Source organism: Ambystoma mexicanum, chromosome 11 (assembly GCF_040938575.1).
Source record: "Ambystoma mexicanum isolate Mex_15411 chromosome 11, UKY_AmexF1_1, whole genome shotgun sequence".
Taxonomy (NCBI): Eukaryota; Metazoa; Chordata; class Amphibia; order Caudata; family Ambystomatidae; genus Ambystoma; species Ambystoma mexicanum.
The window spans coordinates 1,459,891,359-1,459,905,760 of record NC_090934.1 but is presented as its reverse complement, the minus strand read 5'-3'; the positions used below and the strand labels follow the sequence as shown (position 1 = coordinate 1,459,905,760).

Here is a 14,402-nt window from a genome sequence, read left to right as displayed (position 1 = left end):
GAGAGTGGGGAAATCTTGCTAATGGATGCCTGATAGCCCCCCCCATCCCAGAATCGGCTTTATCTGCGGGAAGAGGCGGAAAATATTTATTTATTTTTACATTTGTATAACACACATACAGCCCTTGGGCATTGCAGCGCTGTTACTTGTGAGTAGCTTAGATACAGATAGAAAAACATTTGTACGTGGGTCATAAATACATTGCATACAGTTGTATAACATATATTGGAGCATTCTAGTTTTGCGGGATTAGATTTTGACCTCACTGGGGTGTGGTCAGTGCTTATGAGAAAAGCAGTGTTTGCACTGCTTTGCGGAATTCCAGATGTGAGTTTTCTCCAACAAGGGGTGGTGGTAGGGCGTTCCACTGCAGAGCTGCAAGGTGAGGCAAAGTTGTGCCTCAAGCTCTCTTGATTTTAGGTAATGTGAGCATGTTTGCATAGGGTGTTCTAGTCAGTCTTGTGGAGGAGATGGGGTGAATTATTTCTGAGAGTTAAGGGGGGTGGTTTGGTGGATAAACCTATGTGGGAGAGCAAGGGCTTTAAAGATAACTCTTTCTTTAACTGGGAGCCAGTGCACCTGTTTCCTGGTGGCCGTGATGTGTTCCCTATTCGGAATGCCGATGGCTGTGCGCAAGGCATTGATTTGAATGACTTGCAGCCTTGCCATGTTTTTTGTAGACATACCTAGGAAGAGGGCATTACAGTAATCCAATCTCGATCCTGTAATCGCTCTTGCTATGGTGATGCAGTTATGCTCTGAGAGGAATGGTCTGGCTGCGGTCATGAGTTTGGCGTGGTAGGCTGCCGCGGTGGCGATGGCATTGACTTGCCTGGTCATTGTTAGGTTAGAGTCAAGGTAAACTCCCAGTATTTTTACCGAGTTGGCAATTGGGATTCTGATGCTGTCAATGATTAAGTGGCTGAACTGTGGGTCGAGGTTCTTGGGTGTTTCATTAGAGCCCACCAGAAGCAGCTTAGTCTTGTCAGAGTCCAGGCATAGTCCGTTTGCTGCCATCCATGCCTGATGGTGTTGTAGATGTCGGTGAGTGTCCTGGAGTCTGTGTCGTAGTTTCCTGTCGGTGTAAGGAGGATCTGGGTATTGTCAGCGTAGTTGGTGTACGAGATACCCATAGAGTCGAGAATGAGGAAGAGGGGGCATGTAAAAAATATTGTAGAGGGTGGGCAAGATGCTTGACCCTTGTGGTACCCTGCACATAATGATGGTGGGTCAGGAGGATGCTAGGTCGGAGAAGATTTGCATGGTCCTTCCTTGCAGTAAAGAGGAGATCCAGGTATTGGCGCTAGGTGAAAACCTGGCCGTGGCGGATAGGTGGTGGCATAAGACCTTGTGATCAACAAGGTCAAATGCAGCCGAGAGATCAAAAAGGAGAAGAGCAGGTTTACCTGAATCTCTCACATCATCCATCTGGTTTTTTAGGTTGAGTAGGGCGGTCTCAGTCCCATGCCCTGGCGGAAACCTGATTGGCGTAACCCAAGAAGTTTGTTCTCCTCAATAAAACGTTGTACCTGTAAGTAGTCCGCTTTGTCCAGTATTTTAAGCAGAAAGGGCACAGTATTAATGGGCCTGTAGTTATTAGGGGAGGAGGGGACCAAGGTCGGTTTTTTTGATGAGGGGGCGGACCCATGCTTTCTTGAGGCAGGAAGGGACTTTGCCGGTAGCAAAGGATGCGCTCATAAATGTGGTAAGAAATGGTGTGAGATGGCTAGCGCAGTTTTTGATAATTGCAGGTGTCTCCTTTGCAATTGGATGCCTTAATGGATTTCATGATGTTTCTCATGTCTAGTTCTTTCATTTTTTTTGAAGGAAAAGGAGGTGGATGTGCCTGGAGGTGGTGGTAGTGCAGAGGCGGGGGCAGGGGTATTCTTTAGGGTTTGTCTGGTTGTTTGGATTTTATTTTGGAGGGTGTTGAGCTTGTCAGTCATTGCTGATTGGATTCCTTCACACCAGGTTTTATCTTTGGTGAAGTTTCAAGCCATATACATTCTCTAAGCAAGGTAACGGAGTATGTGCTGGTAGGTGGCTGTGTGCAGCGCTCGGTCTTCTTCGGACAGACTGATAAATCACTTGGTATTGCCATATTTCGGACCTTGAGGTATGTTGTTGGCCATCCTCATGAGGCATTCCACAAAACCATGTGTTCTACAGCTCTTCTGAGGACTCTGAGGATATACATGTTCTTGATCTCAGTGGCTAACAGCCTAGAACCTTACCAAGTGCCAGTGTAACGGAACTATGGTGTTATAACATGAACTGGCATGAAATTCATTCAATAATAATGGACATGATTTGTTATAAAGGTATAATGGATTAAAGAATATGGATTGGAGAATTCCTGTAGATTGCATCTAATCAATTTGTCAAGCTGAACAAACATGAGAATCGGACATTGATAAAGCATTTGCTAAATATCTGGAAGGTTGTCTGAATCGTGTAATATGTATTTCATTGCGCTTATACAACATATAGAATACACATCCACAACCCTCAAGAAACCACATGAAAAAGTTCTGTCTTTGTTTTGTAAATGATAGGATAACTTTCAGGCCGCAAACAAGTGTGCACTTTGTATGATTATTATTTGCATAAGTAGTATGAAACAAATGTAGTCAATTATTTTGCCTTAATTTGCCTTGTATACTCAGGTTGGACCAGCAGCAAGAGAAGAGTTGGTGCAATCGCATAATCTGAGAGCTTTGTGGAGATTGGTTGCTCAAGGCAGGAATTCTGGTGTCCAGATTACTACAATATCGAGTCAGGAATGGCTAACCCAATTTTAGCTCTCTGTTCCTTGCAGATATGCCGGGTGAAGGTAAGATGGCTAGGCAGGTAAATCCTGCTATGCTGTCCATAGCCAAAGCCGGGTCGTCTAGCAGTTTTGGAGCCCTTGAAATTTACAGAAGGGGAGATGGAGCTTGCTCTAGCCCAACCAAAATCAAATACATTTCCAGGCCTGGATTATTTTGCCAATTGTTTTCTTTGAGGAGCCGCACATCATTCCAATTATTTAAAAAAAGGGAATCGGAGTGTGCCTGCTAATTACAGGCCCATATCCTTATTGAATTCTCTCTCTAAGTTATATGCCAAAGTTCTGACTTCAAGGCTTGTGGCATGGTGTCTCGATAATCGAGGATGGAATATGAGCGAACCTGAATTTTTTTTTTTTTTTTTTTTTTTTTTTCTTTTTTAATCCGGGGGGAATACATTATCTAGTATGTCAGAAAGATGGATTTCATCTTCTGTGGTTCCGATACATAAAAAATATGGCCCTAGTGTTGAATCTTCCTTCCCTGTGGAGTGATCCTCTTTGGTTGGGCCGTAATTACAAATTTGTTATGAGGGCGGCCTATGATAAATGAGTTTTTAGTAAGTAAAAGCATTGAAGAAAGGTTGTCGGAGTTTTTTTAGAATGTGTAAGGGTTTTTTTGATGAACCCATATCGGGATTTTTCCATGTAAAAGGATGGAGAAGACCTTAGGAATCCTACTGGTTAATCATTTTACTGTACTTTTTGTATTACTTTGGTGGAGGATGTTAGATGCTTTATCTCTATCTGCCCTTTATATATTTCCTTAAGGAGATGTGTCTTAAGACAGTTATGTATTCAGTGGCAAACGGATTCTCGGTTGCTGAAAGCAGCTAGGGATGGAAATTGTGTATTCGGCTTAATGAGGTATTGAAGCTCAGCTTGGGCAGTGCGAGCAAATTTTTGAAAAATTCTTTGGTATGAACTTATATTTTCTGTGCATTGTGTGTGTTTGTTTTAATTGGTTTTATGATGTTTTATGAATTTGTACTTTTTATGGCTGACAGCCGGAAAAAATAATTTCAAGAATACTACGGTTATTTTTACTTCACAAATTTACTTGAAGTAGAATTGTTACTGTCTGATGTATCTTATCCCTCTGAAGGAAGTGTGTTGAGGCCAATAATCTGTCCTTATCAAGAGAGGACGGGATCCCCTCTAAGCCGGGGGTGAGCGCCTACGAGGGAGCCATCCAGGGTTAGAACTATTCCCGAGGTGGATGGCAGCAGCAGTGAGGACCTCAATTTCTGTCCCCCACCCCATTGGTGCTGAAATGTTTATGTAGGCCACTGCAAAATCATGCCATGCCTCTGCAGGTTGCCCGCCAGTTTTCTTTAATCTCTTGTACAGGCATCTTGCCTGAATTGGGAACGGAGAACCGCCAGGATGTATATCGGGGCAAGAGGGCATCAGAAACATACATACATACAGAATTGTGAACAAGTAGAGGAGACTGTGAAAATCGCTCTGGAGAAACAAAGTTGCTATGCTGCGACTGACGTACACCCAGGAACCGTGACAGAGAGAGCGGGGTGGGGAAGAAAGACACATGCTACATCCATACACAGCACCACCACGAAGCTCTCAAGCCTGGGATAGGAGCTCTCGCAACAAAGCAAAGATCCCTTGGATCTCCAGGGACAAAAAGGGGAGAAGGACCTCCCCAATTCCCCCCCCCCCCCCGACGGCCGCGCCCCCCTCCCTCAAACTGACTTACCGGGTGTCCTCTTGGAAATGGACACTGAACACAAACCTAAATATTGACACTCCAGGGCCGCCATCTTTGGTACGTGGCAAACCCGCATGGAGAGAATGGGAAAAGCTTAGACCCCTTCTTATGACTTTCCCATGCGCACACACCCAGGTGGGGATGTTTGGGCCTGAATGGGTAGCGAAAGGTATCCAATCATGGGAATGACTGGGAAAATAAGCCGTGGACAGGATGCGGGAAGTGTGGGTTACGAGGTCCGAGGTGGAGGTTGACCGAGAGACCAGCAGGAGGGAGGGAGGGAGGGAGGGAGGGAGGGAGGGAGGGAAGGGGCAGCGGACTATGGAGCAGGTGAGGTATTGGCTAGGAAGTGGAAATAGTACTGCAGTTGAGTGTGCATGATTTTGTTGCAAGTGTTTAGAATATTTAGTGTTGGGTAGCGGGGTCACATCAAGACGAGAGAGCAAGGTTAAGCCCTATGCCCCACAAAGAAAAATAAGTTGTTGAACCATCTTAACAACTTGGAGTGATTCTTGTGCCATCTGGGATAGAAGTAATTGTATGTGATGAATGTTCTTTATACAAGTTACTTGAATCTAATGAACGTGCTCCTCAATAAAAGGCACACAAATAGTCTCCACAGTTATCTATTTCATGTTGTGTTTTCAGCAGTATGCTGTGTTACGCTGGAGTTGCCGCCTTTTTTTTGCGGTGTCTGTTTTCTTGTTGTCCCATCTCAATACCTTTTTATTCCAGTGGCCCCTTTAATTTTCAGTTTGTTAGTTACAAGGTAACATGGCAGCTTTCTAGTGGGAGAGGCAGTCTTGCTTTAACCAGTACCACTAAGCTTCTTTGCATCACTACAAACCTACTGTGAGTAGGTAGAAAAAACATCCTGTTCAGCAGCGCGAAATGCTGACAGACTGCATTGCATGTGTTTGATTTTGCCAATAAGGAACTTCGTGTCAGCTACTGGCACCCAATATTGAAACCAAGTCGGACTCGTAGAAACTATGGCATTATGGACTGCATTTTGTCCAGCTTCATGTAAAGCAAGATATAAGTGAACGGTTTTGCATGTTTTCTACTCGTGTATACTGATTTGGAGTTGGATTGTAAGAAGGGCCCGGCCAAAATAAGGTTATGGACTAGACGTTTGGCATAGGTTGCTCCCTTTGGTTGGGATATCAAATCTGATGGCCATTTAACCCTGGACTAGCACATTTCAAAACCATTCCAATAGTTTCAAAACGATTCCAACCCTGTGCATCATCCACAGGGCTTTCTGGAGCTTGGGACCCCACTACACCCAACATTTCCTCCCTAAATAACGACCTGCTAGAGCCCTTCGGTTGCCTAGCTACAACTCTCTGCAGATCTGACGCTTCTCTAAGCAGAGAGTGGGTGGTAGATCTCTCTCCTCGGCAGGAGTGTCTATCTGGAATGGTCACCCTGCCCCTCTCGGGCTCGAGCTGAATCTCCTTCAGTTCCGGAAAGCTCCTGAAGACCCTCTTTTTCTCTTCTTTCTTCCCTCTCCCCTGCTAACATCCCTGCCTGCCGCGGTGACCGGCTGCCTGGTTTCCTCTGAGTTCTTCCAGTCACCGCCCACCCCCTCGCACTTAGCATGTGGACACTCGCCCTCTACACCCCATGCAACCCCTGGCACATGATCCCCTGGCCTCCCCTTGGCACTCGCCTAGACCCTGTTGCCCTCTTTCCCTCCACCCCACCCTTTCACATGCACTCTCTCCTCTTTACCCTGCACTTCCCTTCCCACCCTAGCACTTTGTGTTTCGCATAGACTGACACTCCTCTCCCCGCACACCTCCACTCAACACACTTCTTGCTCTGCACTTACGATCTCAATGTCACAAGGCCTAGTAGGACTGTTATTGTTCTTTCTCCCTTGCCCTCCCCTCCCCTCCCCCCCCCCCCTGCCTTTTTTGTCTGTGGCGCCTTGAAATACCATTTGTTGTAAAGGCGCCTTACATATATCCAATAATCCCCCTTCTTTTTACTCTGTATGTTGATTCATGTGCAGGTAGTTTGGAGGCCTCCATTTCTGGTGTACCATGAGATGGGAGGAGGAGGTTTACAGTTTTGTCTCCCAACCATTGGTTAACGAATGTAAGTTATTTCAGCCGGGGGGTGGGGGGGGTTCTGTTGGACAATCTTAGCAAATGCTTTGTTATGAGTGTATTTGGGAAAATAAGAGATTCAATCCAATTATCATGGATGGCCACCAACTTGCAATAGGTGACCATTTCTACTATTTGGGCATCCGGTTCTACTCCAGGCTAAGATGGGGAAAACCACATTTCAAAGTCAACGACCAAAATTAGGTAGGTGTGGGCCGGGGGGTGGCATTTTTTAGGTTTGCTAAAACAATTCATCCTCCTCATTCAGTTGACTGCATGCTGGCTATGTATGGGGGCAAGGTATTCCAGCTGGCCATTGGGTGTGAAATCTGAAAATCTAGACTCGTTACAGAAGGATGAGCTTTCCTTTCTGTCACGTCCACACTCCACCCCGTGTTTATATAACCCTCTCGGGACAGATCAAGAAGGCATCCTGACAAAGGCCATAATCAAAAATGTGTTGTCGATTACAAGTTGGTATACGATAGGTTGGCTTGCCTTTGTTAGATGGCATTTTTACAAGTTTATTATGGCGATGTGTTTTGAGAAGACCGAAATGCTGCATATGGCTCCAAAGACGCACACAAATTTAAGATTATGCATCTTTTTGCCGACATTAGGGCGGAAGAAATGGCTGAAACCCAGACAAGTTTATATCTGCGCCCCACTCCTATTGAGTGGGGAGCTGGGTATTGGACGACAGTTACGGACCCACACCACAAGATCTTCCTGACTAAGTCTAGGTTCAATGTGCTACCATGGAGTCGTGACGTCTCGATGAAGACACGGCTCAATAATTGAATATACTTTTTGCTGGATTTCTGGGGAAAGGGAGACATTGGTACACTTCAGGTTCTGCCCTCACTATCTACATATCAGAAACACGTTGTTATTGGGGCCCTGAGAGACAGTGGATTAAGGCATTGCAAACCACCCTCCCCTTCTTACTGTTGGGGACCCTGAGAGACCGTGGGTTAAGGCATTGCAACCCACCCTCCCCTTCTTACTGTTGGGGACCCTGAGAGACCGTGGTTTAAGGCATTGCAAACCACCCTCCCCTTCTTACTGTTGGGGACCCTGAGAGACCGTGGGTTAAGGCATTGCAAACCACCCTCCCCTTCGTACTGTTGGGGACCCTGAGAGACCGTGGGTTAAGGCATTGCAAACCACCCTCCCCTTCATACTGTTGGGGACCCTGAGAGACCGTGGGTTAAGGCATTGCGAACCAGCCCTCCCTTCTTACTGTCGTGTTTGAAGCTGAGGGTGGTGTTTGCCTTTGGCAGCTTCTTGAGGAAAGCACTGGCTTATTGTTCTCATTCTCGGAGCAACAGTAGCATGGAAATGTGCACCTCTGTAATATTTGAACATAATCCGTTTTACGCGAATGTTTTAGGCGAGTTCGTATTTGGTTTTACTTTTGACGCCCACGCAACAATGAATCTATAAGCCATTTTATGATGGATGAATTTTGGTTGTTGTTTTAACATTGTATGACATGTGATTCTATGTGTTTTGTGGATTTGTGATCCCGAATAAACAAACCATCCTTATTTGGTTTCCTTCCATGTGACATGCAATATCTGTGACTAAAGTTTGTGAAAAATTGTTCAGAATTTGTTATAAAAATAATGTGCACTACAATGTGTGGCAGGAGATGGAAGGGCTCGCGTGGTCCATAAGAATGTACAGACATTGATGACTGTTTCTACTGGTAGCATGCAGTGATTTTTTTTTTTCTTTCTGGAAATGTTTGGTGTAATATCCCTAATTTGTGTTTTTCTTTTCCAGGATGTGATTGGTCAGGTTCTTCCAGATGCAACAACGACTGCTTTTGAGTGTAAGTCAAGAATGCCAGCCTCCATGTCTATTAATTGCCTGATTTGAAGGGGGTTATTCTCTGGGGGGGAGGGACTCTGAGGAATTCCCTGAGATATTTGAACTCCTAGTGGCCATACGCACTCACTGCCTGGCCTCGGAGTGCATCTTGGGGTGTTTGTCTTCATGGCATGAACTCCTTGATCTCTCGGGGTGTGTCCAATCTCTGGTCCGCACAGCTATTCTCTTGTTGGCCCTGTCATATGTTTATTCCTTTATATCTCTGACCGAGTGTTATCTTTGATGCCGTTTACTACATGACCCCTTAAAGTGCTCTAGAGTGGGGTAAGATTGGGCAGGCTACTGACTATGCGGTCGCCTTTGCCGTTTACTACATGACTTCTCTAAGTGCTCCAGAGTGAGCTAGGATTGGGCACAACAGACAGTCCGCACTGCTCTCTGCACTTGGCACAACCAACCCCCTTTAGTATTCTCGGACCCCTGTCTTGGGGAACTCCTTATTATGCACTTTAATGGTTTAAAGATTGGCAACCACTATATCTGGATTCGGCCGAATGACAATTGTAGAATTTACATTGTCAACCATCTTCACCCAGTATGGCTAGATCTTATAGCAAGGTGAATAAAATCCACTTGAGAAGGTGCACCTTGGGAGAAGGCATCTTTGACTGCTGGGATGCACTCATGTAATTTCTCTGTGTGCCACTTTTGTAAGAATTTGAAATGAATGAGTTTGTGTTTGTATTTATTTGATATTGTGCATTATTTAATCTGTGTACAGGCTAATCTTCTACCCTCATCTGACAAAGGGGAACGCAGTGTCGCTGCTCAGCTATCGGTGCCTTGTTTGTAGGAATCATCTGTCTTGTAGGCAGAACCATCTTGTAGCTAAGTAGGTCTCTGAGGGTTCCGTCATATATTATGCAAGCAGTGAGCATCGTCGTTCCAACCGCATGCTTGGGGCTTGCGTCTTGATTGAATGTAACAATCAAATCTCTCTCCCTCCTCCCTTTCCCAACTTACTCCTCACTCCTCCCTGTCCCTCGTCACACCTCCCTCTCCCTCTCCCGCCCTAGTCCTCCCTCACGCCCCTCTTCCAGCTAACTCTTCCTTCTCTCCCCCCCCCCTCTTCCAGCATACACATCCCTCCAATCTACTGTCCCTTTGATGTTCTCAATCCTCCTAGGCCTTGCCAACACCCTTTGATGTTACCTATACCTCCCTCCCAGTCCCAACCCCGACTCCTCTGTCCAAACCACTACTCCGCCACCCTCTTTCCATTTAATACCATTTGCTTCACAATTGCTCCTTTCACAAACTATTATCCAGACTTTCCACACAAGCGCACACACTGCTGGGCCACTTTCAGTCACTAGCCAAACCCTCACCTTTTCTAGAAAATGCCTCTGCCCATTCCGCTGCTCCTTCATCCTCCTGCTGGTTTGGTCTTTCACTTCCATGACCTCTGTCCTCACCCGAAAAACCCACTTCCTATTTTCTGTTCCTCGCTTATATCCCTCCTTCTCTGTTGGGATTGGTCCCCTTTCCTTGGCCAGTCTGCCCCTGTCTCCCCCCTGCCCCCTCGGTGTGGTGATCTTTCGTGTGAGTTGAAACAGGCTAAGCCCAACCCACTTCGTTGCTCTGACCAGCCCCATAACGGCCATGGTGACCTCATTGTCTGTTCGTGTTTTGTCGGGTTGCCTGGCCGGTAAAGCCCAACTAAGTAAGGTATTTTTGTTTCCCCACAAATCTCGGGTAGTCTAGGGAAGGAAGTTGTAGCTGCAGCTGAACGTCGCACTTCCCCGGTTTAACTGCGCGCCTGTTTTTGCTTCCATGTGTAGGCGTTGTGGCTCTCTCCCCATCCTCTTTGTATAATGATTCTCACCGATTAACTGGAGACATGCTGCCTGGTGGTCTGGTTAAGGCTTCTCGGTTGTTTTGGCTTCTCTGTTGTTTCTATGGTGCCTTGGGCTGGAACGCTCTTCACTGTACTTGATTCTCGTGTTTATTCTCTAGGAACATCAGAGAAAGACTGACCAGTATTTTTCAACGGGGATGGCCTGGGTACAATATGGTTTACAGTGGAACATACTGGCACGAAAGGGAGGGGGGGGGTCTTGAAATGGGACTCTCAACTGGCAGCTCCCAGGCTCAGCACGGGCTATGATATTCTCCCTGCACAGCACACCACCAGAGAGGTTTTCCAGTTGCTTCCTGACCCAGCCAGGGCACTGTCTCCCAGGGGAATGGAATTCCCAGAGGTCGTTGTGCTCAGTCGACAGAGAGAACAGCAGAAGTGAAAGGAGTCGGCCATGTCTCGCACCGCTAGTGCATGTTCACTCCAAAGTGTTCTGGATTGCTTTCGCCCTGGGTTCTGTATATAATAGTTTGATCCAAGAAATACATTGTATACCCTTACCTGACCTGTTGAGATCTCTAATGGGAAAGGGAATCCCATGCCCTTTCTGCATCTAGTGAGCTCCCAACTGAAGTATAGGAAACCATTGTCTGAAGAAATGACCTCATGTAAATTGCCTGGGCATGAAACCTCACTGGTACTGTAATAAAGTTTTTTTTTTTTTTTAGACCTTGAGGAACTTTTCTTGTGAAGATATCTTGTGGTTTGTACCTGTGCGCGATGTATGTTTATTCTTTGTGATTATCGTACTTTCTTTGTGTATTTGTAGTTCATCCTATATTAACCAATTGTTTGACGCATGGGTGAAGGCCACGACGGAGACAATGAGTCCCTCAACTCCATCTGTAAATAATACGGGAAGTGTGCTTGTGCCCGCACCCTACTGCGCCAAGTAACAAAATTGAAACAGCCGTTGTATCTCAAGTACAGTTTTAATTTGTTCAGTTTATTCTGTTTCTTAGCCCCTTGCGGATGACACGTGTTTCGGCGTATATACTGCACCTTTCTCAAATCCGGGCTATTCTTGTTCAAAAAGGAAAACAAATGGAGAAAAAAAAACACACACATTGCAAGAAGTATAAACCTGGAAACCGTATGATTGAGGTATGCCAGGTAAGTGGAAGCGCTTGAGCTTATATATTTGATCAAAATCCTTTTTTAAACAAACCAAGATAGCTGCTGCACCCGAGGGGAACAAGTGGGTACCTCAAACCCACTAAACATTGCAGAGAAACAGTAGATGTTCCACCGTTGGATGCGCTGCAGGCTCATATGAAATTATGCATCTGCAGTGTTAGAATTTCTTGTAATCAGTCCATATACAGAATATAGTTCAATTCAGACGCATATAGGTTTTAGCGTTTCTTTAATTATATGCATGCGCAGAGGGAACACAAGAGGACGACGGAACAGATAGAAAATATTAAAGAAATCAAGGATGCCAAGGCTCTAGATGTTACTAAGGAAGATCATTTTTTGAAGATATACGAGATTCTTAAGGAATATCAAGATGGAGTTTATACTTTCCAAGAAAAATATAACAAAATTACTAAGCAAGTATCTAGAGAAAGCACTCCCAATACTTCATCAGCAAGCTCGGAGGCAGAAGAAGAACCTGAAGGAAATGCAGATACAGCACAGGAGGCAAGTAAGCCAAAGGGACAGGGCTTTATGAATCAAATTAGACGTTTTAAAAAAGGAAATGGAAATGTCCCGACAAAGCAAGTCCGTTTTCAGATGAACAAAGTACCAGACACCTCACAGAATTCAGTCGGAGCAGAGGCAGGAGAGGAACAGAAAGATCCAGAAAATCCAGATGGATTGGGTGCCTACCGGCGCCTAACTCGAGAAGCCGCGACAAAACAGAAATAAATAATTTGGTGATGAACATATCAAACCAACCGCTATCAGAAGAGGAAATCAGTTTACTGAATAAAGGCTTATCCTTTGCCCCAACATCCTTCTACGAACCTATTGATGTTCATATAGATCTTTTTAAATTTGTTCGGAAACTTAAATTAAAAGTTTTTTGCAACACAAGTAGACAAAAGGAAACCAACCCTAGAGAGAACTAAAAGTGATCTAACCATTGAAGAATTGAACAATGTCCATCTAATAAGATCTCTACAGGAACCGGAAGATTACCCAATGCATCAAATGATACATGAGCTAGAAATACAACCGGCAACCTTAACCAGCAAAGAACTCAAATCAAAATTCTTACCTCAACTATCACCAGACAATATGGTGGATGCATTTTATAAAGCAGTGACATGTGGCTTATATCATCTGAGAACAAAAACTAAATCAAGAAGCAATAGTGTTTCCAAAAACCTCACCCAAAAGGAAATAACAGCGATACAGAATCTTCAACTTAATAAGGATTTGGTTATAAAAGAGGCAGACAAGGGAGGTAATATAATTGCAATGAACCGAGTGGATTATATTAAGATGGCTAATAACCACCTAGAAACTCCAAATTGCTATGAAAAACTGTCAACCAACCCAACAGCAAGGATAATACAAGATCTGACAACCTTAATAGATGGCTGGTACCGGCAAGGATTAATCTCTGACGAAGATCGATCACATCTTGGGGTAAAAAGACCAATTATTCCAACTATATACTTCCAAAAGTACACAAAACCTTTGATATCATCCTAGAAGGAAGGCTAATTTTGAGTGGTTTAGGATGGGCGACAGAACCACTGGCGGAATATATTGATAATCTAATAAGACCTGAGGTAATCAAAATCAAGGCGCACCTAAAAGATACAACTGCTGTCATCAAAATATCGGAGGAAATACTTTGGCAAGACACATATCTACTGGCTACCTGGGACGTGAAGGCACTGTACACTTCTATTGGACACCAACTGGCACTGGATGCAATAGATTATACTTTCAAAGATAAGTCTGCCTCACTTACAATTACATTACAATTATGCTTGTATGCTAAAAGAAATGCTCATGGCCACCCTGGAGAACAACATTTTCATATTTGACAACCAGTTCTTTCGTCAGAATTGTGGGGTTGCAATGGGAGTAAGTTCCACATTATGTATTCAACCATTCACCAAAACAGAAAGTGATAAACTGGCCACACAGAGAGGCGATTTATGAAGGCGAATTGCAGCTCCTTTAAAATGATAGGACTAAGGGGCGGCAAACCGCAGGCTGGTACTCCAATCCCTAGCAATAGCCCATGCCGCTGGTCTGGTAGACTGTTTCTATAATGAACATATTCCCACCATGCCATTGTACGTAATCCGCACGCTTTCTGATTCTCCCATTTACACTGTTTGACACCCAGGTTTGACCAAAACCATCTTCCCCACTGTGTACATTCTCTGGATGTAGCAAAGAAAAAGGGCCTGCACTAACTGCCATTGGCGATCCCAGTGGGAACTGTTTTAGGAAAGATTTCCATTTATGGGTATTTTTCCCTTCAGTTGTGAACCACCAACTTTTTGCTGTTGTCTCACCACCCTAGCCTGACTTTTGCCAGTGGAGCCCAGCCTCCTGCTGTACTCCGCTGGGCTTTTGCTCATTTTGTTATGGGGAAACTAACATGCTCTTAGGACCCTACTGGGAGACTTTGTTTCCCTTAGTGTTTCACTTTGTTTCTATTCTTTAGTAACCTTGTATCAGTGAACAAAGTACCTTACAGTACAGTGCGCTTGGGCCCCTTTTTCATTTTTAAGGCCCTAGACACCCTCGAAGGATTTTTTGGTGAATGTACAAGTGTGCCCAGGACAGAGCTGGTGGCAGCTGTTACTTTTCATGTGTTCAACTCTTTTTGATGGTCCATACCGCTTTTGGCCCAGGACAGTGGCCAGTGCCTAAAATGGCCATGCCATGAGGATCTTTGTTCCGTCCTTTGGCCATCTTCTCCCTTTGCCTTCGCCAGCTCGAGCAGACCTGGGAAATTACTTATTTAGTCATGCAGACCCCACACAAACCAAAGCTTTCGTG

At 44.9% G+C, this 14,402-nt stretch overlaps 1 protein-coding gene across 6 annotated transcripts in view; it reads left to right on the top strand.

Annotated features, from left to right (window-relative positions):
* The window catches only part of MAP2K5 (mitogen-activated protein kinase kinase 5), a 1,998,137-nt gene that overhangs the window by 27,774 nt on the left and 1,955,961 nt on the right, over positions 1-14,402 (top strand). For all 6 annotated transcript variants that reach the window (XM_069625125.1, XM_069625124.1, XM_069625129.1 and 3 more), the window contains one exon: positions 8,462-8,510. In XM_069625125.1, coding sequence (XP_069481226.1) covers positions 8,462-8,510 — 49 coding nt within the window. Of the gene's footprint in view, positions 1-8,461; positions 8,511-14,402 lie in introns of those variants that run through there.